Raw genomic sequence first — 25,155 nt, 5'->3', positions numbered from 1 at the left:
AAGAATGGATTTGAAAAGAGAATTCTCAGTCTTTCCTTAATGACCTGTTCCCTGTTTATAGTCTGTTCCTGGCTTTGGTTTCAAAAATCTGTCAGATAAATCTGCCTGTGTAAATGCACCATATATCTCTCCCAATAGAGAGACCTAATGACATAAAAAAGACATGTCTGGAATCATGATAACCAGCCCCATCTAGCCATGGATTTATGCAGACAGGTTTGTATGGAGATGTGTCAGGCATCTTTAACCCCCATTCCATACAAACTTCTCTCTGCTGCATTTGAGCAGGTATTCGGGGGATCAGATCCCCATCCTTGCAACTGGTTAAATTTCTTAATTTTTTTTTATTGTCCACCAAATGATTGGAGAAGCCGGTGGTGCATTCATTTTTTAAGTTAAGTGTTCTGCAATTATTGAATACCTTAGGAAAATCTGTCAATGAATCCTGATGGGATGGAGAGAACCGGAGTTACTCACCGTTAATGTAGTTTCCCCGAGTACATGACAGCACCACCAGAGAGGGGGGCAGAGTCCCTCTCTCTGGTGGTGCTGTCATGTCGCTGGGGAAAAGTAGGGTATAACCACCGCATTTACTCAAAGCCCTGATTCTGGTCAGGTTTAAAAAGAGGATTTTTTTGTACTCACCGTAAAATCCCTTTCTTGTGGCTTCATTGGGGGACACAGCACCAGTGGGTATAGGCTACTGCCACTAGGAGGCGACACTAGACAGAAGAAGAAGTGACTCCGCCTGGCAGGCTATACCCCTCCTACAGGCACCAGGCTAACTCAGTTTAGTCACAAGCAGTAGAAAGTAGTAACAAAAACAGGCAAAAAAAAACAGGCTGGTCCCGGGAACGAAAACCCCAAGAACAGAACAAGCCCCGGGAGCACAACCTCAAACAGGGTGGGAGCTGTGTCCCCCAATGAAGCCACAAGAAAGGGATTTTACGGTAAGTACAAAAAAAATCCTCTTTTCTTGTGCCTGTCATTGGGGGACACAGCACCAGTGGGACATACAAAAAGCAGTCCCAGAGGGTGGGGAAAGAAGATTACAATCTCCATGCGGCCTGCCTAACGCACGGCGGCCTGCAGAACCTTGCGGTCCAGACTGGCGTCAGAGGAAGCCAGGATATGGACCTGATAAAACTTTGAAAAAGTGTGAACTGAAGACCAGGTGGCGGCCTTGCAGACCCGGGACACTGAGGCCTGATGGCGAACCGCCCAAAAGGCCCCCACAGCTCGAGTAGAATGAGCGGTGACCCGAAAATGAGGAGCCCTGCCACAAACGCGGTAGGCCTCTGCGATGGCTGCCCTGATCCAACGCCCAATGGTAGTCTTGGAAGCCGCCAGCCCCTTGCGCAGACCCGACGGGACCACGAACAAGGAATCCGAGCGGCGGAAGGAAGCAGTGACGGACAAGTAGATCCGTATGGCCCGGACAAGGTCCAAACAATGCAGGGACCGTTCCCTAGGATGGGAGGGCTCAGGGCAAAAAGAGGGGAGAATGATGTCCTCATTAAGGTGGAATGCAGACACGACCTTCGGCAGGAAGGAAGGAAGAGGACGAAGCACCACCTTGTCCTTGTGAAGGACCAGATAAGGGGAGCGACAAGAGAGCGCTGCCAGTTCAGACACCCTACGGATGGAGGTAATCGCCACCAGGAAGGCGACTTTCCAAGAAAGGAAACAAAGAGACACCTCCCTCAAAGGGAGGACCTTGTAGAACCTCGAGGACTAAATTAAGGTCCCAGAGCTCTAAAGGCTGTCGAAAAGGAGGGGCCAAATGGACCACCCCCTGAAGAAAGGTCTTCACCTGAGGGCGGAAAGCAAGAGCCCGCTGAAAAAGAACAGACAGGGCGGAAATCTGCGAACGCAAGGTGGAATGACTGAGGCCTTTATCCAGCCCGGATTGTAAAAAGGAAAGAATCTTGGGCGTGAAACACACCAAGGGGTGAAAATTATTCTGTTCGCACCAAGAAAAGAAGGCCTTCCACACACGATGGTAGATCCGAGCTGACTGAGGCTTACGGGCCTTAAGCATGGTTTGGATGACTGGTTCCGAGAACCCACGAAACCTCAATACCGCGGCTTCAACAGCCACGCCGTTAAACTCAGCTGAGGTAAATTGGGGTGGAATATTGGCCCTTGTAAAAGGAGGACGGCCCGCAGGGGAAGGCGCCAGGGGGCGTCGGCCAGGAGGTGCACTACGTCGGAGTACCAGGACCGGCGTGGCCAGTCTGGAGTGACAAGAATGGTGGGAACGACGAGTGCCTTGATGCGCTTCAGGACTCGTGGGAGAATGGGCAGAGGAGGAAAGGCGTAAATCAGGGAGAACTGCTCCCATGGGGTCACCAAGGCGTCGACCGCGAACGCGCAAGGATCCCGGGCTCGAGTCACATAGATAGGGAGTTTGTGGTTCAGCCTGGAGGCGAAGAGATCCACGTCTGGGAATCCCCACCGCCGGCAGATTTGAAGAAACACCTCGGGATGTAGAGCCCATTCGCCCTGATCCAGTCTTTCGCGGCTGAGGTAGTCCGCCGCCCAATTGTCCACCCCGGGAATGTGGACTGCCGAGAGAGCTGGAACAAACCGCTCCGCCCAATGGAGAATGCGATCGGCCTCGGTCATGACAGAGCGGCTCCTGGTGACGGTTCAGATAAGCAACGGCGGTGACGTTGTCGGTCTGAACACGGACCGGGTAACCCCTCAGGAGATCGGTCCACTGAGACAGGGCGAGAAAGATGGCCCGGAGCTCCAGGATATTGATGTGAAGCCGAGCCTCCATCGGCGACCAAGAGCCCTGAGATGTATGGCTCCCGAAGACAGCCCCCCACCCGGACAGGCTGGCATCCGTAGAGACGACCAGCCAATTGAGGGGGAGGAACGAGCGGCCGAGGAGGACCACCGGAGACGTCAACCACCAAAGAAACTCCCTGCGAACAGCAGGGGACAGGAGGATCTTCTTGTGGAGAGAAAGAGGGGACCTGTCCCACTGAGACAGAATCGCCCGCTGCAGAGGGCGCGAATGAAACTGAGCGAAGGGGATCGCCTCGAAAGAGGAGACCATCTTGCCCAGAACTCGCATGCAAAGGCGAATCGAACTGGGGGCGTCCGAGCGGAGCAGAGAGACTGCCGAGCGCAGGGAGGCAACTTTGTTGGGAGGAAGGAGGACGCGGGCCATCTCGGTGTTGAATAGCATCCCGAGAAACTCCATAGAGCGGGAGGGAAGTAGGGAAGATTTTTGGTAATTGATCACCCAACCGAAATTGGTCAAGAGATCGAGTGTGATCTGGAGGCTGGACAAAGTGTCCTGTTTGGAGCGGCCCTTTACCAAGTGGTCGTCCAGGTGTGGCAGGACAGCCACCCCCTTTGACCGAAGCAGAGCCATCAAAGGTGCAATGATCTTGGTAAAGACCCGAGGCGCCGTGGCGAGCCCGAAGGGCAGGGCAACGAACTGGAAATGTCCAGAACCGACGGCGAAACGTAGGAAACGTTGATGACTGGCTGCGATGGGAACATGCAAATAGGCGTCGCGGATGTCTATAGATGCAAGAAATTCGTCCTGCTCTAGAGACGCGACCACCGACCGCAAGGATTCCATGCGGAACCGCTGAAGGCGAACAAACCTGTTCAGCCGTTTCAAATCCAGGATAGGACGGACCGAGCAGTCCTTTTTGGGGACTGTGAACAGATTGAAATAGAATCCCTGGAAGTGCTCGGAGGGGGGAACTGGGACCACTACTCCTTGAGCTAGGAGATTCTGAACCGCCCGAAAAAGCTTGGAAAGCCGTGCCGAAGAGCGTGGGAGATTTGATAGAAAAAAGCGAGGAGGCGGAATGCACACCAACTCGATTTTGTACCCTGAGGACACAACCTCCCGAGCCCACACATCGGACACATGGGCAAGCCAAATCTCCTTGAAGGAGAGCAGACGACCCCCTACTTGAGGGAGAGACCCGAGTGGGGAAGGACCCTCAGGAAGAAGACTTGGGGGCAGGACCCTTAGAAGGGCGAGAACCGGGCTGCCAGGAGGGGCGGGGTTTGAAGGAGGGCTTCCTAGAAGGAGCTGGAGGCGTATCCTTAGCCGGGCGACGACGTGCCGGAGGCTCAAAGGAGCGGAAACGGCTGGAACGCCTGGGAGGCTGAGGGCACCGGGATCGGTTTTGAGGAAGCAAGGAGCTCTTCCCCCCCGTAGCGTCCGAGATTATTTTATCCAGCCGCTCCCCAAAAAGTCTGTTTCCTGCAAAGGGAAGAGAAGTCAGAGCCTTCTTGGAGGCGGCGTCAGCTGACCAGCATTTTAACCAGACAGAGCGTCGGATGGCTACAGAGTTTGCCAGGGCCCGCGCAGACAAACGAGCAGCTTCCTGAGAAGCGTCGCACAAGTATTTGGACACATGTAGAATCTGTGAGGCCAGAGACAGGAGATCCTCACGCGAAGTGTCCAGGGAGAGGTCATGGACTAACTGCATGGCCCAAGAGGAACAAGCCTTGCTGACCCAGGATGCAGCAAAGGTAGGACGTAGGGCAGAACCAGCTGCAACAAAGACAGACTTCGAAAAAGCGTCGATTTTCTTGTCCACCGGGTCAGTGAGTGAAGCACCATCTGCCAGAGGCAGAGTAGTTGACTTACAAAGTCGAGAAACCGGAGGATCCACAGATGGGGGCACTGTCCATGTAGTGACCAAGTCAGGGGAGAAGGGAAACAAAGCCTCGGCACGCTTAGAGGATGGAATCCGCCGGTCAGGGTGATTCCACTCCTTGGCTAGGAGATCCTCAAAATCCTTATGGCTGGGAAAAACCAATGGCTGTCGCTTATGGCGACGGAAGGAAACCTCACTCTTGGAGGTAGAAGAGGACTCTTCCTCAATATGTAAGGTGTCTCGCACTGCACGGATCAAGGCTTGCACTGCAGAGGCCAGCTGATCCTCCCTGTCAGACTCTGAAGCAGAGTCAGAGGGGTCCCCCGAGGTGGCGGAGAGGGGTCGCTGGGAAGCGGAACCGCCTGCAGTGGATCTGGGAGAAGAAAGGTCTGAGCAACACCTAGAGGGCGACCGTGAGACAGAGAGTCTAGGTCTCTTATGAGACCGTCCTCTGGAAGGGGAGTCAGGAGATACCCTGGAGGGTCCTGCTGCTGGAGGCGCCTGGGAGGGCAACCGCTCAATGGCATGGATCATGACCTGCGACAGCTTAGAGAGGTCACCAATCGCCTGGGACAGGGATCTAGCCCACTCAGGAGAGGCTACATCTGAACCTGGAGGGGGGGCCTCCTGGGAAGTGGCACCAGGGTTAAGGCATAGCAGGCAGAGGGAACCAGGCTGACCACAGGGGAATTTCTTATTGCAACGAGCACACGCAAAGTGTGTCGCCACAGCCGCGGGAGCGAGCTGCCTAGGGGGGTCGTCCCGGGGACCAGACATGGTAGCTAGGGCTGTTAGCCTGGGGAGTGGGGGAGGGGAATATCACCCACTGGGTGAGCCTACCAGACCCTGGAGCTGCTGCCGCACTGGATGCTGGAGCTGCTGCCGCACTGGATGCTGGAGCTGGAGCTGCACTGGATGTTGGAGCTGAGGCACGCTGGAACTGCTGCACTGGATGCTGTAGCTGGTGCACGCTGGAATAGCTGCACTGGATGCTAGACTGCTGCTGTGCACAGGGAGCTGAGGCTGCTGTACTGGCAGACAGTGATAACAGCAGGTGGCCACGAGCTGAAGCTGCTGCTGGCAAGAGGAGGAGGAAGGGAGGGGGCACAAGAAGAAAAGGTGGGGGCTACAGAGTAGCCAATAGGAGAAAGGGCTGTGGCGGGAAGAGCCGAAAAACGGGCGGGCGCCCTGCCCCCAGTGACGTCACTAGCGTGCGCTGACGCGGCCTAGCTCCGGCAGAAGCAGGGGCCTAAATTTGTGGGGCAGGCCGGCGGCAGTGAGACGGCGGCGCGGAGCGCCAAAAAATGCGACCGCCGGAGTCAAAAGGAGGAGAGAGGAGCCCAGCAACCCCCCAGCTGTCCCCTATGAAGCCGCTGCGTGCTGCAGTGGCTCCGTGGGAACGAAAAGAGGTGGGCATCAGCCCAGCTAGGAGGGTGATAAGGGGGAGCAGCAGCCACGCCGTTAAGGCAAGCTGTCCAGCTAGGACAGGGGATAGGGGAGGGAGGGAGGGCTGTGCTGCAGGCCCTAGCCTACTGGTTGCCCTAGCCAGGATGACCCCCCTCCCAAGGACAGGACTACTCACCTGTCCGGCGTCTTCGGGTGCTCGCAGGGTCACCCCCTCGGCAACCTCGCACCTGGGTGGGGTACCGGCATCCTGCCGCAGGGAGCTGGCAATAGGGGACGGGTGACCGACGCATGGGAAGTGAAAACTTCCAGTGCACCCTCAGGGGGAGGCTACGTCTGGTGTGGCAGCCCACGCCGACGGTCCCCCTGATAACCTAGCAAAGAAGAAAAAGAAATAAAACTAAAATAATAAAGAGGTGCGTGGCACCTGTGTCTACCTCCTACGGACACTAGACTAAAACTGAGTTAGCCTGGTGCGTGTAGGAGGGGTATAGCCTGCCAGGCGGAGTCACTTCTTCTTCTGTCTAGTGTCGCCTCCTAGTGGCAGTAGCCTATACCCACTGGTGCTGTATCCCCCAATGACAGGCACAAGAAACTATGATTTCTTGAATCATAGATAGTGGTAATGAGGGAGCCTGTGCCTGTTTCATGTAGTACTTTGCTCAGTAGTTTAGGCAGCATGAATAGGATGACAGGTTTGCTTTAAAGGGGTTGTCCCACAAGAGAATATTAAATGATCGGGTGAAAAACAAAAGCAGGTTTCCAATTTTCAACTGTAATAATAAAAAAAATAAGTAAAAAATCAGCGCCTAGATACTTCTGTTACATATTTATTAAAGGGGTTGGCCACTTCTTAAACATATTAACCCATTCACAGTTATTCAGAAAGGGGTTAATACTTAGCCCTATGGTGCCTTGAGGGATTCCTCCAATCTTCCCCTTCAGGCAAGGTGCTCCAGCCCTATAATACAATGTGGGCATCCGCGCTTTGCTCCGCCTCCGTCCCCCGGAAGTCAGTCCATGAAGGGGCATGTGATCATCATCCCGTCCACTGCCTCCCGGCATCCAATGAGCGCACAGCATTCGGCACCTGCGCAGTGGTCTCCCGTCCCCCTGTGTTCAAGTATCCTGACATGTCTAATACAAAGCACAACAGTATGGGATGCTGAGCGCACAGTGCTCTCTTCCCCTGCTTCTCACCCATTCTGTTACGGTATTTAGTTTATTTGCCATAATCCTTTGACACAGGGGGATGTGAGAGCACTGTGCAAGCCCCCAATGCTGATTGCAGTGCTCTCTCCTCCTGTTCTTCTCCCCCGCTCTACTCACCCCCGGCCACCACCGCGTCCCAGTCTGGGAGAGCACTAAGCAGGCGCCGATCGCACAGTGCTCTCTCCTCCTGGTCTCCCCCGCTCTCATCACTTGCCTAATTGCCTTTCTACTGCCGGCCCCGAGCACCTCCACGGCGCCCCAGTCCTCGACTGAGCGGGACGGAAAGGGGAGGCCTGGGACACGGTGGTGTTCAGGGCCGGCAGTAGAAAGGCAATTAGGCAAGTGATGGAAGCGGGGGAGACCAGGAGGAGAGAGCACAGTGCTCTCCCGGACTGGGCAGGGGGCGGACTGGGACGCGGTAGTGGCCGGGGGTGACGGCAGTAGAGCGGGGGAGAAGAACAGGAGGAGAGAGCACTGCGATCGGCATTCGGGGCCTGCACAGTGCTCTCCCATCCCCCTGTGTCAAAGGATTATGGCAAATAAACTAAATACCGCAACAGAACTGGTGAGAGGCAGGGGAAATGAGCACTGTGCGCTCAGCATCCAGCGCCTGCGCAGTGCTCTCCCATTCTGTTGTGCTTTGTATTAGACATGCCAGGATACTTGAACACAGGGGAACGGGAGACGACTGCGCAGGTGCCGAATGCCGTGCGCGCAGTGGATTCTGGGAGGCAGTGGACGGGCTGATGATCACATGCCCCTCCATGGACTGACTTCCGGGGGACGGAGGCGGAGCAAAGCGGGGACGCCCAAATTGTATTATATGGCTGGAGCACCTTGCCTGAAGGGGAAGATCGGAGGAATCCCTCAAGGCACCATAGGGCTAAGTATTAACCCCTATCTTAATAACTGTGAATGGGTTAATATGTTTAAGAAGTGGCCAACCCCATTAAGATAGCCCAGCAATTTTTTTATAACCTCCAAGATCATCCACATAATTAAAAGAACTTATCAATACTTTCACCAGAAAAGTCGCAAGTAAGCATTTGCTCAAAAACTTGTGACTACACGAAAAACATAATCCCCCCCCCCCCCCCATGTGTGCAATCCAGTGCAGTGAAGTCCCTTGGTTTACTAGAGATGAGCGAACCTTGAGCATGCTCGAGTCCATCCAAACCCGAACTTTCGGCATTTGATTAGCGGTGGCTGCTGAAGTTGGATAAAGCCCTAAGGCTATGTGGAAAACATGGATATAGTCATCAGCTGTATCAATGCTTTCCAGACAACCTTAGAGCTTTATCCAAGTTCAGCAGCCCCAGCTAATCAAATACCGAACGTTCGGGTTCGGATCAACTCGAACCCGCACCCAGTTCGCTCATCTCTAGTTCTTACTAACTGGCCTGAACAGTAACAGCTCTTCCCATCATGTACAAGAGGATTTAGTGGAACTGTGCTACTGAGCATGTGTGACCACGAGCACAAGACACATTAGTGGGACATTCTGAAAGGGGACATAAAGAATAGCAGGAGATGCCTGCTGGTTAAAATCCATTGGAAATGCATACCTGTATCAAATCTGTACATCGTGCTTAGAGGCCCGGCTTCCGTCATCCCACCAAAGATATAAATGAATTTTTTCCAGGAAACTGCAGAATGAGCCGCACAAGCAGGGGGAGGATCCCCCTTTGTCTTCAACTGAACCCACTTCATAGTATCTAAAGAATAAAAGTCCTTCGTAAACATAACTACACATCACAGTAACTTTACAAAGTCCTGCCTATCCAACATATATGTATAACATACACATTCTGTATATAATATAATTCAACCACCACTCCAGCAGTTTGGCCAGTGTATCACTCGACAGGAAAGGTAGCATTGAAACATTCATCATGAGGCATGACATGTAAAGTGCTTGGAAATAGTGTGGGAAAGAGACGTGGTGTAATGAAGGTGCTAACGCTTTCTGTATGGTGGACAAGCTAACTGGGAGCTGCTTGTGCTTGTCAGCAGATCAAACAATCCTCTCTGTCTGTCTGGACCATCTGGAGCCTTGGTGTGCCTGCACATAACCACTGAGCACAACACCTCCTAGCAGCTTAGTTAGAATGAGCTAGTGGTGGCAATACGTTGAAATGACCACCCTTCATCTCTCAGTCCAACAATGCGTCCCCTCTCAAAGTCTGATAACTGGACAAAATATCTTCCAGTGGACTGATTCACCCGAGGACACAGGTTACGCATATCCCTAGTCTCCTTGACCAAACTGGCAAACTACATAACCCCAGGGAGATCTCTGATCTCTTTCGTTCCTACTTCTCATCTCTGTATAACATCAAGGGGCGCTACTCGGACATGCCAGCACAGGCTTTGGAGTCTAGGATATCTGCGTACCTGTCAGACACTGAGCTGCCTAAGGTACCTGCGGACTCTGTTGAGGATCTGGAATCTCCCTTTACTGAGGGTGAAATTAGGGATGCTATTGTTGACGCTAAAGGGGGGAAAAGCCCGGGGCCAGATGGGTTTACCGCATGCTTTTTCAAAACCTTCAAGGATTTACTGCTGCCGATTATGACTAAGTGCTTCAATAATATTTCGGAGACGTGCCCTTTTCCTCGCCAGTCGCTGGAGGCTCATGTGGTGGTCCTGCCCAAACCGGGGTGAGATCCTAAATATTGTAAGAAATACCGCCCCATCTCACTCATTAATTGCAATCTCAAGCTTTACTCCAAAATGCTAGCTACTCGTTTGAATTGCTATATCCCCCAACTTATTCATACCGACCAGGTGGGCTTTGTCCCCGGCAGGGAAGCAAGGGACAACACGTTACGGACTCTCACCCTGATGTCATGGGCTAGCCGTTCGGGATCCCCTCTGTGCCTGCTCTCAATTGATGCGGAAAAGGCTTTTGATCGAGTGCATTGGGGATTCCTGCGGATGGTCCAGCGAGAAGTGGGACTTGGTCCGCTGATAGTGGACAGAATAATGGCCTTGTACTCTTGTCCATCGGCGCGGGTACGAACCAATGGGCTGCTGTCTCGCTCCTTTGAGATTAACAACGGCACGCGCCAGGGCTGTCCCTTGTCTCCCATGCTTTACATCCTAACAATGGAACACCTGGCGGTCGCCCTTCGACACAACCCTGCAATTCGGGGTGTTGTGTTTGGACAGGACCACCACAAGCTTGCATTATATGCAGATGATCTCCTCCTATACATCTCATCCCTCACCACGGCACTTCCCATGTTGAACAGGGTTCTTGCGAACATGACTTACTTCCTCAAACCGACCTCTTGGTTTGGTAGGATGTCCATTATAAAAATGGACATTCTTCCTAAACTGTTGTACATTTTTCAAACTATTCCCATCGTGGTCCCCGTTGCCTTCTTCAGGACCTTACGCAGGGCTATCTCGAAATTCATCTGGGGGAACAGCAAACCCAGGATTGCATACTCCACCCTGACTCAAACTAGGTCCAAGGGAGGCATGGGATTACCTGATTTGCATCTCTATCACGAGGCAGCTGTCCTGCGTGGGGTCCTGGATTGGGTGCACTGTCGGGGCTCTAAGAGGTGGATCTGGAGTTCTCACTATGCCCGATTGCACCCCTTCTTTTGCCATGGATTTCTTCCGGGATACGCCAATCACTCTCTGGTCTCCCCTTCTTTGCCCCACACACGTTATGCATCTGGGATAGGTGGGTCGCTAGACATAAATTATCAGTAGTACTGGGACCGCTTTCCCCGATACTCCAGAATCCATCATTCCAGCCTGGCCTACAGACGCGCAGATTTCTCCTGTGGGAACGGTCCGACTACCCTAGAGTTAGGGACTACATGACGGGTGACGCCATTTTATCTGTGGTGACACTTCAGGCTCAGTCCCCGGACCGTCGTTTGTCCTGGCTGGAGTATGGGCAACTAGCCTCATTCTTACGGACCCTGTTACGGACCGAGGGGCACGTACGTTGCTACACTCATGGACTTTGATAATTTGGTTGTTTCCACCTCTGCTATCCCACATTGCATATCTGTACTATACCAGATTCTGGGTGGTATTGCGAACCCTGGCAGGCCTTCCTTCTTTGACAAGTGGGAATGTGACTTGGATGTGTCTCTAGAAGGTCAGTCCTTCCAGAAAATCTGCGAACTTACCCATGGGGTTTCCATGGCCGCTAAGGCAAAAGAGAAAAATTACAGGATTCTTTTACGGTGGTATTATTGCCCAGTCTCCTTGCATACAATGTTTCCTGAGGTCTGAGACCGCTGCTGGAGATGCCTCACGGAGGCTGGCGATATGTTACAAATTTGGTGGGCATGTCCCGGCATCCGAGAGTTTTGGGATAGAATGTTAACCATCTATACCGCATATTCTGGAAGGACTGTCGTTAATTCCCCACAGCTGACCCTATTGTCACTGATCCCGGGTTCCCTGGCCACCATCAAGAAAGGGATGTTGTGACATTTTTTAACCGCGGCTCGTATGGTTATTCCCCGACATTGGAAAACACCCGTAGTACCCACAATGGCAGAATGGCTTAAGTGAACTTAGGGAACTGGGTAGAATGGAGGAGCTGATGGCAGAGGCTCATGAGCAGTCTGCTAAATTTGATGAGGTGTGGTTTCCCTGGTGCTTGTTCATGGATTCGGAGGCCTTCCTGGCCCTCACCCGTTAGGTGTGGATGCTCCGTCCTTTTATAGCACTGTAACTGCTACAGTGTTTGGTTCTGTGGTCGCCCCCCCGCCTGCCTCCCCTCTCCTCTCTCTGTTATCCTGCTCTCTGCCTCAGCTTCTTCTTTTCTTTTCTTTTCTTTTCATCCTCTTTCTTACAACCTGCATGACATTTACGTTGCTTGATGTTTGCTAGGTACAGCACTGCCATGTTGGTGGTGTAGATGTTTGGAAATGTTGACATTGCATTGTGCTTTTTCTTGTTCTTTATATTTTAAAAACTGTGACGCCAGGCGACTTGCAGGTCGCTATATACTAAAGCCTGATTGATTTTGTATATGCTGTTTTGCGCTTGGTTGTCAATAAAATCAGATTACACATAAAATGTCTTCCAGTGCACCAGAGAGACACGTCTAGCAGTCAACAAACCAAAAGGCACACTACCCAAAAAGTAGTCTCCGAGACCCTTTTTTATAGGACAGCGGGAAAAGCACTGTTGCACGCTCTCGTGGAAACTCAGGCCCAGATTTATTAAAGGGTGTAAAATAGACACTGGTGTAAACTGTCCACAGCAACCACTTTACCAGAGCTAAAAGCTATACTGTGATTGGTTGCTGAGGGCAGTTTACACCAGTGTATATTTTACAGCCTTTGATAAACCCCCAACCCCCCAGTGTCTAGACCATACCCCATATTCATTTACATGTCTGCCCAATAGATAACTGAATGATTTGTAGCAATCTGGCATTCCTATCTGGGTGCATTATGTCAATGAGTGTATTATTGGCCATATACAGTCTATGTTACCTGTGTCAATGTAGAACTTATCACTGAAGAATGAGCTGCCAGCCATCCCACCATGAATGAATAGCTTGGTTCCCACAGAGGTAATAATATGTCCATGACGTGGCTTAGGCGGATTACCAGTTGTCGCAGGCTGCGTCCACGTCAGGCTGGCTATGAAAAGAACATATTGTGCAATCAGTATATGAACGTCATGCATCTACAGTTTGCATTAAAAACCCTTAAAAGAAATATTACAACTTACTCGTATCAAACACATGGAGCTTACTGTCTGTGACAGGTTCAGCACCTTTCTCTCCTCCTCCAAATACAAAGAACTTATCCCCAACGGCAGAAGATGATGTATGAAATGTCCTTGGAGAAGGGCAAGATCCTTCTACAGTCAGGGCTTTCCAAGAGCTGCTTTCTGGATAAGAGTGAAACAAGCTAAAATTATTATGTTAATTTGTTTTCCCTAAGACCCATTGGCATCACAACATATGGGGTAAATTCGCCCCTGCGAGCCCCTGGGACGAAGGAATATTTAATGAAAAAATAACAATTAAATTTTAATCCCCTCCTCCATGAGGTATAAATAGGCTCCACCCCCCCCTAGACCTCAGTCTAATTATAAAGAAACATAAAACACAGGGAGGGAGTCTTGTGATGCCAATGGGTCTTAGGGAAAACAAATTAACATAATAATTTTAGCTTCCCTTACGTCCCATTGGCATCACAACATATGGGGAATTAGCAAGCATTATCCCCAATGGGCGGGTTATTTATTACGTCCGCATTAAGAACAGATCTTGCAAAGGTTGTTCTTGACAAGAAAGAAGTATCCAGCCTGAAATATCTCACAAAGGTTGTCAAAGACGACCAGGTAGCTGCCTGGCATATGTCCTCAAGTGGCACAGCGGCACGCTCTGCCCAAGTGGAGGCCACAGCTCTAGTAGAGTGAGCCCTGGTAAATTCTGGTGGATCCAGATCAGCAGAAGAGTAACATAAGGCAATGGAGTCACAGATCCATCTGGATATTAAAGGTTTTGAAGCCTTTCTCCCCTTGTTCTTTCCTGCGAAAGGGATAAAGAAATTCTCGTCTTTACGAAAATCACCTACTCTATGTAGATAGATCTTGATAGCTCTGGATACGTCCAATAAAGAAAGATCCAAGTCTTCTTTAGATGATCCAGTAGGAGAAAATACAGGCAATACTATTGGCTGGTTGATGTTGGCAAATGAAGCCACCATAGGCAGGAATCCTGGAAGGAACCTAAGGATAACTTTGTCTTGGGAAAAAGTCACGTATGGAGGTGCGGAGCCAAGGGCTTGAAGTTCTCCAACTCTCTTAGCAGAGGTAATGGCTAGTAAAAGAGAAACTTTCAATGTTAACTTGAAGTCTACTTCCTCCCAAGGCTTAAAGGGAGGAAGACACAGGCGTCTCAACACAAAGGATAAGTCCCATGGGTCTACCTGCTTTACCAGGTTAGGCCTAGTCTAGCCTTAACAAAATTCTTTACCTCCAAGATCTGAAAGAAACGTGAGTTTAGGTGTGCAGAGAGGGCTGCTCTCTGCACCTTGATGGAACTAGGTTTTAATCCTTTATAGAAGCCTTCCTGTAAAAACTCCAATGACTGTGGAGTAGAAGGTTTAAGTCCATCAATACTCCTGCTTACACACCAATCTTGAAAATCTTCCAAATCCGTGCATAAGATTTATTTGTAGTGCAACTACGAGCGTGAGAAAGGGTATACTATACCTTCTCAGAAAAAACTAGAGTCCAATACGGTCCTCTCAGTCTCCGAGCTGTCAAGCTGAGGCTGGAAAGATTCCTGCACAGATGTTGACCCTGGAATATTAGATCCGGATGCAGAGGTAATCTCCAAAATTCCCCTCTGCTCATATTCATGGGCAGGGTGAACCATGCCCTCTTCGGCCAGAAGGAAGTTATTATTATCACTGACAACTGATCTTCATCAAACTCTGGGAATCATGGCTATGGGAGGAAAGATATACGCCAGCTGGTATGTCCATGGTATTGTCATTGAGTCCACTACCGTGGGATTGTCTGCCCTGTAAAGGGAACAGAAATTCCTCAGTTTGGCATTGCTTGCTGATGCCATGAGGTCTCTCTGAGGAAGCCCCCACCTCTGGGTTAACTGAATGAACACTCTCCTTGAGAGAGACCATTCCCCCGGTAATGTCAGGCCTCGACTCAGTCAATCCGCCAATATATTGTCGACACCCCTGATATGAATCGCAGAGAGTCTGGTTATTCTGGTTTCTGCCCAACAGAATATCTTCTCTACTTCCCTGAGGAGAGAAGGGGATCTGGTACCTCCCTGTTTAGGTACGCCACGCAGGCCATGTCGTTCATCCGGATTCTGACTGCTCTCTGTAAAATAAGAGGAGAAAAATGAAGAAGAGCTAGGTAAATCGCTCTAAGCTCCCTCACGTTGGAGGGCAGAGCGGATTCCTGTTGACTCCAAGATCCTGCAGTCGTGATGACTGTCAGATGAGCTCCCCAACCTGTTCCTGAAGCATCCGTCGTGATGGTTATCCAGTGTGGTTCTGAAAATAAACTCCATGTTTGACTTGTCTCCACCACATTAGAGAATGTCTTGTTTGAGTCGATAGAACATGCATCGCATCCAAGTCCTTCAGTCCTCGGTTCCATACTGTTAGTGCTTCTCTCTGAAGAAATCTCATGTGCCATAACGCCCATGGCACCGCGTCCGCAGCTGAGGCAAGGAGCCCTAAAAAGCGCATTTATGTTCTTATGGATACCTGACGAGGAGGAATTAGGAATTAAGTCTGATTTCTCTATGTTGATAAGCCAACCTAATTGTTGAAGTATGTCCTGGACATAGTTCAACTGAACTCTCAGAAGATCCTGAGTCTGAGTCATAATCAACCAATCATCCAGGTAAGGGATAACTTTATCCCCTGTAAACGGAAGCGAACCATCATGGTGACACTACCTTTGTGAAAACAAAGGGTGCGGAGGTATTCTGGGTGGAAGGACTTTGAATTGTAAGTGTCTTACCTTCCCCTGGATTTGGATGGCGAAGGCTCTCCTGTGAGCCTTCAGAATCGGTACATGAAGATATGCATCCGGTAGATCTATGGTGACCATAAAATCTCCCTCCTGGAGGATAGATTTTACCGATCTTATGTTCTCCATGTGGAAAGTCTTCTTTACGATGCATCTGTTGAGATATCGCAAATCTATAATAAGCCTCCAATTTCCGGATGGCTTCAGCACTAGTAACACTGGGGAGTAAACTCCCTGACCGATCTCTGATAGAGGAACATCCTCTAGAGCCTCAATGGAAAGGAGGCGAAGAATTTCTGTCTCTAGGACTAAGTGTCTTTCTGGCTTAAGATTTCTTGACAGAAGAAATCTTGGAGGAGGAAGAGATGATAAATGAAGGACATAACCATTTTGAATAATATTTAACACCCAGTGATCTTTTCTTAATTCTTCCCAGGCAGGGAGAAACAAACTCAGACGTGTTCCCACTGGACAGCTTCTGCGTCAGAAGTCTGGTTTCTTGTTGGTGTCCTTATTCTGCTGCTTCCCGGAACCTCTTCTGGAATAGTTTCTTCCTCGACCTCTGTACTGGTATCTCCCTTTGCCTCGCTGAGGAGATTTTGCTCTGCGAAAGGAATCACCGCTCTTATAGGACAATGGTAGGGACTTCCCCTCCTTGTCAGACAATTCCTCCATTAATTTATCCAGCTCAGAGCCAAACAGCCTACCTGGTTGGAACTCCATATTACAGAGCTGAATTTTGGAGTTAGCATCTCCAACCCAGGGTTTTAACCATAGCGCCCTTCGGCAGCGGTTGAGAGCGTACTAGTTTTTTTACGCTAACCTGGTTCCCTGAGATGCAGCATCGCAGAGGAAGTCAATGGCCATAATGACCTTTTTTAAGGAGCGAAGGACCTTGTCCCTGCTAGCTCTACCTTCCAATTTTCCTGGACCTTGGTCAGCCATCTTCTTAGGCTTCTAGAAACCTCAAAAGAAGAAATGGAGACTGCCCCTTGGGCTGCCGCTGCCGTATATGATCTCTTGAGGGCTACCTCCACCCTTCTATCCATCGGATCCTTAAGATTGGATCCGTCCTCCGCAGGCAGCACAGTACATTTTGACAGTTTGGCTATGGCCGGGTCCACCTTTGGAGGCTCAATCCAGTCCTTACATTGTTCTTCCTTGAGAACATATAAGGTCTTAAACCTCTTGCTCAAACCCGGAGCCTTTTCCGGTTCCTTCCATTCCGCCTGTAACATAGACACTGAAGTCTTACCCACAGAAAAAGCCCTAGGCTTTTTTGAGGAGGACCAATCCTATCCTCTTCTATTTCCTCAGGGTGTATTTCAGCTTGCACAGCTTAGCAGAGCTTGTGAATTCTATCAGCTGTGAAATACCCCCTGAATAATTCTTTCTCATCTTCAGAAGTAGAAGAGGTTTCAGAAGAAGATGATGAGTTAACTTCATCAATCACAGTAAAACTGAAAATGACCATAATCCTACAGCCATAAAGTAATATACTCAAAGGCTGGGAGTAGAGAGAGAAATACTCCATTTGGTCTTTAACTTAGGACACGGGCGGCGATTCTCATTAGCCGCTAAAGTCTTTTGCACATAGTCCTTGACCCATACAACTACATCCTGAACATCAGGCTCCTCATAGGTTTAGGTCTGCATGAAGGACAGCGTACTTAGGCATTATAAATATTTTTAGGCATTCATAAATATTTTTATGAAAGAAAGGATGAATCTTATCTGGAAAAAATGATCCTCCTACGGTATCCATAGCCGTCAGGTAGAGGAGTCTCACACTCGGTACATGAAGTGCTTCCTTAGAAGGTCTTTTGCCAGCAGCAGGACTGGTCTCCATTTCAGACATCTGCAAATAATCAATGTATTACAATACATATAAACCACTAGCCTGGCTAGAGTGATATCGGAAAGAGACACTAGGTGGCAGCAACACTTACTTTTAAGTATATAGAAGAGAGATCACAGCACTTTGCACTCAGATGTTTTCTATTAGATCCAAATGAGCCACAGAAAATCCTTCCAGAGGAAGACAGCCAGACCTAGAGGTAGCAACAGCTTACCCTCTGCCTTGGACACACAGCTAATCCGGCATGCAGAGAGTGCGCCGCTGCCGGCCCCCGGAAGTGACATGACGCCGAAGTGCTGAGACGCACGCAGCGCCGATGCGTTCCACAGTCGAACGCGACTGGAAGAAAAGCCAGCGGCTCGGGTGACACGCAGAGTGCGTTCCAAGAAGCACTAGGTAAGAAAAACTTAAAAGCTAAGACCTGCAGAAGCAAATATCAGGATACTACCTGGACACCGGCTCCAGCGGCATCCCAGCAATCATTACCTGGAGGGAAAACCTGAATGCAACAGGTTAACAAAGCATAAAAACGGAGGAGGGACAAAGTCCCCTAGGGCTAACAGCAACGAAGTAAAAAAAGACTGAGGTCTAGGGGGGGGTGGAGCCTATTTATACCTCATGGAGGAGGGGATTAAAATTTAATTGTTATTTTTTCATTAAATATTCCTTCGTCCCAGGGGCTCGCAGGGGCGAATTTACCCCATATGTTGTGATGCCAATGGGACGTAAGGGAAATGTAATTTATTATGCCTTTAGGCCTATGTTAAGTGTTGACTGGTCTTTAGCACTACAACCCTTACCCAATAAGCCACACAATGAGAAAGGGCAAATTTAATATCTGAATACCCCAACAAGTGATGGTGAGGGGGGCCTGTCTTTGAGGCTATGTCCACCATCTTGAAAACCACCATATTGGATAAAGGGCAAGTGTTTTCCAATGTGAAGATGGTCACATAGCGTATCAAAGAATACCAGAATCGTCTCAGAAATCGACTACAGCAATCAGATTAGTAAAATCTTTTGTGGTTCAAAAGTCATCAATATAGAAAGCTGCAACAACATAGGCTTATAGTAAGTGTCCACTTTCTATGCAAAACTACTTATGTGCCACAGTTTCCATTAACTGTGAAATTTAAAGTGCTAAAAGTCAGTACTAGAGCACTGGCCAGTGTTGGATTCTGCCCTGGGAATGTCAGTGGTAGCTGCAATTCTGTGATTAAACTTGTGGGTATATACATACATAGATATATCTACATAACATACAATACATACCTGGGCTTAGTACTTGAATACAGTTTCTGTTCCCTGCCTGCTCAGCTCCACCAAACACCCATATTCTAGTAGGATCAGTGCTAGATGTAAAGCATGCATGCTCATAGCGTGGCAACAGATCCTTCCAGTCAGGGTTAACCCATTCATAAGTATCTAAAGGTAAAAAGATAGGTAAGTACGGGCCAATTCATATAGCATGTGTAGAATATAATAAAGCGCCCAGTAAGAGGGGTAGCAGGGCGGCCATTAACCCTTACCATTACGACACTGGGCAGGTAAAAAAAAGTTTGTGGTAGAGTGGCTTTTTAACCCCTGATAGATATTAAAAAGGGACTTTTATTACTTTTACATACACTAAAGGAAACATTTAAATCTAAATTGTTGACTGTTTTAGTAGTAACCAGCAGAATTGTGAATGCAGCTCTGAGGGAGGGGCGGATGTCTTATTCCACTGCACTCTGTTCGAGGTACTAACAAAACATGAGGCGCTTTACCTAGATTTATGATGTGTGCATCAGAGAAGCAGCACCCAGGATCTGCCCCTCCAACAATGACCACTTTGCCCTTTCCTTGGACATCAGAGGCAGGTACATACAGACATGTATGACCAACACGAGGACCTGGGGATTCTCCGCTAGGAGCAAAGGCATACCTGTGGAGATATATCCAGTTATATACACATTTGTAGTGGCATTTATACAGCTTTAGGAAAACTGTGTTACATGTATCTGTTAGGCTAGGTTCACACTGCGTTTTTGCAATCCGTTTTTTCATTCGTTTTTTTGCAAAAAACTGATGCATTTTTGTGCATCCGTTTTGATCCGTTTTTCTATTGACTTCTATTGTTAAAAAAAACGGATCAAAACGGATCAGTTTTTTTTTTACGGACACAAACACAGACAACTTTTTTTTGCCTGTAAAAAAAAAAGATCAGTTTAGAACCGTTTTTTTTACAATGGAAGTCAATGGAAAAACGGATCAAAACGGATGCACACAAATGCATCAGTTTTTTGCAAAAACGGATTGCAAAAACGCAGTGTCAACCTAGCCTTATTGTTTCTTACAATTTTTTTTAGATTGGCTGCAGGATTAGACCACTTCTTTTTGTTAGTGGGTCCCCTAACATCAAATGATCTCAAAGTGTCCCACTGGCTATCATTTCCTAGGGTAACCTGACAGTTTTCCCCTGCACAGCCAGGTGGCAATGGGCCTCTGTGTAGGGATAAAAGTCAGTGTTATTTCATCACTATATAAAAGTAGAAAATACTGTTATGGCTAGGTTCCCACTTAGACTGGAGCCAGGGGTGGGGAACCTTTTCCCTGTCGAGGGCCAGTCGGGCATTAATAAAATAATTTGAGGGCCGCATACTGTGCGCGGCAGTTTGTAACGTGGGTTAGCAGCACCTGGGGCAAGGCAACGTATTATTCCCCTAATGCCCCTTCTATTGTAGTTAACCCTCTGTGATGCCTCTAGTACTTGATGTAAATCCTTAGTGATGCCCGGTAGAAAGAGTTAACTCCTAGTGATGCCCTCGGTAGTCCTAATAAACCCTCAGTGATGTCCCTGGTAGCTGATGTTAACCCCCAGTGATGCCCCTGGTAGCTGATGTTAACCCCCAGTGATGCCCCTGGTGGCTGATGTTAACCCCCAGTGATGCCCCTGGTGGCTGATGTTAACCCCCAGTGATGCCCCTGGTGGCTGATGTTAACCCCCAGTGATGCCCCTGGTGGCTGATGTTAACCCCCAGTGATGCCCCTGGTGGCTGATGTTAACCCCCAGTGATGCCCCTGGTGGCTGATGTTAACCCCCAGTGATGCCCCTGGTGGCTGATGTTAACCCCCAGTGATGCCCCTGGTGGCTGATGTTAACCCCCAGTGATGCCCCTGGTCGCTGATGTTAACCCCCAGTGATGCCCCTGGTCGCTGATGTTAACCCCCAGTGATGCCCCTGGTAGCTGATGTTAACCCCCAGTGATGCCCCTGGTGGCTGATGTTAACCCCTTATTGATGCCCCTGGAAGCTCTAGTTAACCCCTTATTGATGCCCCTGGTAGCTCTAGTTAACCCCCCCAGTCATACCCCTGGTAGCTCTAGTTAACCCCCCAGTCATGCACCTGGTAACTCTAGTTAACCCCCCTGCTCCCCAGTCATGCCCCTGGTGGCTCTAGTTAACCCCCAATGTCTGTCTCAAATAAAAAAATAAACATCCCACTTACCTTTCCTCCGCTCCCACGCTGCCCAGGTCCTCTTGTCTCCCCTCTAGCCTGTGCCCATCTTCTCCTGCAGAAGAATGACGTCATTGCGCAGCCCGCAGGAGAAGGAAGACATGCGCCACTCTGGTGGGGAAGGGGACTGCTCTCACAGCACCCTCCTGTATCTGGCAGCTGTCACAGACACAGGAAGATGCTGTGTATGCCGGCTCCTGCCCCACCAGAGCAGCGCACGTCACAGGAGAGCCGCGGGCCGCATCAGGAGGTCTCAGGGGACGGAGGTTCCCAACCCCTGCCTTATACTGCAGATAGTGGATCACTTTTAATCTTGGGCTAATCTCTTTAAACTTGGTCACAGAATCTCATTGGGAATACTTTGCAATAGATACTCACCACATGGATTCTTTAGGTACATCTTCTGGTTCTAAGACACCCAAAATTTCCATTGTTGTAAAGCAAAACCTAAAACATAAATTAAATGATTACTGTAGGTTGCATGTACAGACATTGTATTTCTCTAGTGTAATGTTACTGACTTTGAATGAAGAGAACTGTTCAGCAATACTATATCCTATTTGAGAAGCAAACATCTCTAGAACATATGGCTGATATACAAACTAAGGGCTCAGCCACACTAGCGTTTTTCTTTGTTTCTAACGGATCCGTCCATATTAATTTAACGGATGAGCATAAACTGATGAGCAGACTGATTCAAACTGACTGCAAAATGTTCATCTTTTTTTAATGGTCCGTTTGTATTTTGGCTTAAAAAAACTGATTTTTGTACATCAGTTAGCATCCGTTTGCATCAGTCAGCATCCGTTTTTCTATCCATTTATTTTTCTTCTTTGGTTTCTTGCTGCTTCTGCGCATGCTCAGTGCAAAAACGGATGAAAAAAAACATATGTGAACGGAAATACCTTCCGTTTTAGATCCGTCCTCATTGACTACAATGTAAAAAAAAAAACGGAAGTGCACTTTCCATTCGTGATCCGTTTTTTTTAAGCAGAAAGAAAAATACTGCAAACACTATTTTTTCTTCCATTCAAAAAAACAGATCTTGAACGGATTTCATGCAAACGGAGCCCTAAAATATCATGGGAATCTATGGGGATTTTAACGGATCCGACAGTTTCCGTTTTGCTTACTCCAAAACGGAAAAGGTAGACTGAATGGTGCCGGATGGTCAAACGCTGATGTGAACGTAGCCTAACCTGTGCCAACCATAGTTTCCTAGCACCACAGTGCAGAAATAAATACTGCTTCACCTGTAGTAAACTAAGACCACAGGTCAGCAACAAATATTGATCCAGCTTTAGTAAATTAATTTTGCAATGCAGAAATACATACTGCTCCACCTGTAGTAATCTAAAACCACAGTACAGCAAAAAAACAAACAAACAAAAAAAACTAAAACTACTCCACCTGTAACCTAACATCACACTACACAAATACACACTACTCCACCGGCCTAACCTAACATCACACTGCACTAATACAAAATACTACACCTGCATAACCTAACATCACCCTGCACCACTGCACACTGCTTCACCTGTACAACCCAACATCACAGTGAACCAATACATACTACTCCACCTATATAGCCCAACACCACACTGTACTAATAAATACTGCTACGCCTGTAGTTACCCAGCACCCCGCTGCACCAATAAATACTGTTCCAATACCACACTGCACAAATACATACTGCTTCACCTGCATAACCCAACACCACACTGCACCAATAAATACTGCTCCACCTGTATAACCCAACATCAAACTGCACTAATAAAAATACTGCTCTACCTGGAAATCAGTACCACAGTGCTGCACTCCTGTCTCTATAATCCAACCATCTACTCACCTGGCAGTACGTACACACACACGTACTCACACACACACGTACACACACACACACTTGTGTTTGCAATGAATTACACAATTTATATCCGGAAAGATTTTCAAGCTGAGTCAATCGTTCTTTGAGATATGATGTGCGATTTATAGGGAACCTGTCATCACTTTCATGCTGCGGGAAGTAGCTGTTTCTAATCCTTGACTAGGACTGGGCGATTATGGCCTTAAGCAACATTATGATTAATTGAACATGTAACCTTGATTAGGATTATTGAACAGTTATTATGCCACGCCCCTTTTATAAGCCACACTCCTTTTCCAAGCCGCACCCACTTGGGTGTGCCAAACTGCAGATAACAGAGGAGAGGGGTCAGCATATACAGTGGTACCTTGGTTTAAGAGCAACTTGTATTGAGAGTGTTTTGGAAGAAGAGCTCACAGTTTTTCTAAATTGTCACTTTGTATAAGAGCAATGTTTTGGTTTTAGAGCTCCCTGTGCTCGGTGGGACTGCAAGTGGGGTCTACAGCATTGTACTCTGACCCAGGAAGTCTCCCTCACCTTCCAAATCATAGCAAATCCATTCAGGCTGGGACCTGCATCAGGGGACAGGACTGTGGAGGTAATCTCTTCATAGCTGTAACCCCTCTCTCCCCCTGGTCAGACAGTGCTTCATGTATGTGCCCACATCTGCCCTGCTCATTCCTTCATGCTCCCTGCCGTCTCTCAGCCCTTGTGTTTCCCATCCTCTCCATTCCTGCTATTATGTGCCTGCACTCACACTCAGCTATACACACTGCTGTATAGAAAAGTTTCTGTCACTGTCCTCCTGCACAGCTCTGATTCTCACTTCCTGATTGGTCCATGCTGAACACACACCCCTTCCCCATTGCGGTCATGTGACCACACTGACCTCTGATAGCAGTCCTGCTTCTCTATTCTAGCCTGTTGTACTACGCTCCTGCATTATGGGGATCTGCAGTTCCTTCCTGTATCTACAAACTGCTGCTGTTTTTTCAGGTTTATGCAGTTACTATACATTATACACCACATGCTGATTGCTATACTGTAAAATAACTTATAATGTGACATATTCATCTGTTTCCACATGTTTATTTTATTTGTTTTACATGCTATTCAGAATAATAAATCATTATTTTTCAGGTGTGGCACCAATTGTCTACATTTCAATGATTTCTTATGGGAAAATTTACTTTGGTATAAGAGTGGATTTGGATTACAAGCACCATCCCGGAACGAATTATGCTCGTAATCCAAGGCACCACTGTATATATAGCCTCACTGTACATAGACTGTAAAAAGAAATGTCATAAAACAAATGGGAAAGCGTTATAACAAGGTTATAAATAAAAAGGGAAATGAGTAAATAATAATCCTCATCATCCTCATGCAGAAGATCAGGCAGGTTAATCGAGTCCATATTAGGTTTAGGTTTTTTTTCACGATTTGGCTTCTTAGAAAACATTAAACTATACAATATTATACTAAAAAAACATTCTTTATACATGGAGTACCCCTTTAATTTAATTAAACAATGTATCTCAAACACATGATCCTTTCTGTGAATATTTTGCAGCATTTTGCATGCTGCTTTATGGTGACATGTCTGCCTAAATGAGTGAGCATTTTATTATAACTGCAGCATCAAATCCTCAGCAAACACAATACATGTGAATGTACCCTTACATATGCCTGTGGTCTCCAACTTATTGCAAAACCACAACTCCCAGCATGCCCTGGGATGCTTGATGGGGGTTGTAATTCTGCAACAGCTGCTGAGGCACCGCTTCTATTCTTATGCACAGATCCCTTCTTTACTCCATACTTATCTCTGCATACAACCACTGATACCCACAGCTCCAGCTCACCTGCCTCTTCAGTAGTGTCTAAATCCCAGCAGGCGCTTCTATACAGCTGTCACGCTGCTAGGCCGCCATCACCATGGCAACGGCGTCCCTTCCCAGCCCACCCCCTTCTAAAACCCACCGACTTGTAAAGAACCCCGCTTTTCTCTATACTCCACGCTCTAATGTGTGTCCATACTCTTGACTATGTCATATATATGTATTAATGAACATTTTGAAATTTCGAAAGTTGTTTGCGCCTCAGTGTTTTCATAAAGTTTGTTGAAAAAAAAAAAAAAAGAAAACCTTCCAATTTCCGTCTTCTTTAG

At 48.2% G+C, this 25,155-nt stretch overlaps 1 protein-coding gene across 5 annotated transcripts in view; it reads right to left on the bottom strand.

Moving 5' to 3' along the window:
* The window catches only part of RABEPK (Rab9 effector protein with kelch motifs), a 31,202-nt gene that overhangs the window by 5,577 nt on the left and 470 nt on the right, over positions 1 to 25,155 (bottom strand). For 2 of the 5 annotated variants that reach the window (XM_069943116.1, XM_069943115.1), the window contains exons 2-7: positions 21,497 to 21,565; positions 19,389 to 19,546; positions 18,895 to 19,047; positions 12,975 to 13,136; positions 12,734 to 12,883; positions 8,822 to 8,971 (exon numbers count right to left, since the gene is read on the bottom strand). In XM_069943116.1, the coding sequence (XP_069799217.1) occupies positions 8,822 to 8,971; positions 12,734 to 12,883; positions 12,975 to 13,136; positions 18,895 to 19,047; positions 19,389 to 19,546; positions 21,497 to 21,549 (826 nt within the window). In that variant the 5' untranslated portion in view covers positions 21,550 to 21,565. Of the gene's footprint in view, positions 1 to 8,821; positions 8,972 to 12,733; positions 12,884 to 12,974; positions 13,137 to 18,894; positions 19,048 to 19,388; positions 19,547 to 21,496; positions 21,566 to 24,850; positions 25,073 to 25,132; positions 25,154 to 25,155 lie in introns of those variants that run through there. The other 3 variants (XM_069943117.1, XM_069943113.1, XM_069943114.1) reach the window with 3 other exon arrangements.

Source organism: Dendropsophus ebraccatus, chromosome 10 (assembly GCF_027789765.1).
Source record: "Dendropsophus ebraccatus isolate aDenEbr1 chromosome 10, aDenEbr1.pat, whole genome shotgun sequence".
NCBI lineage: Eukaryota > Metazoa > Chordata > Amphibia > Anura > Hylidae > Dendropsophus > Dendropsophus ebraccatus.
Note: the sequence above shows the minus strand (reverse complement) of the source record. Positions and strands in the feature narration are given on the sequence as shown.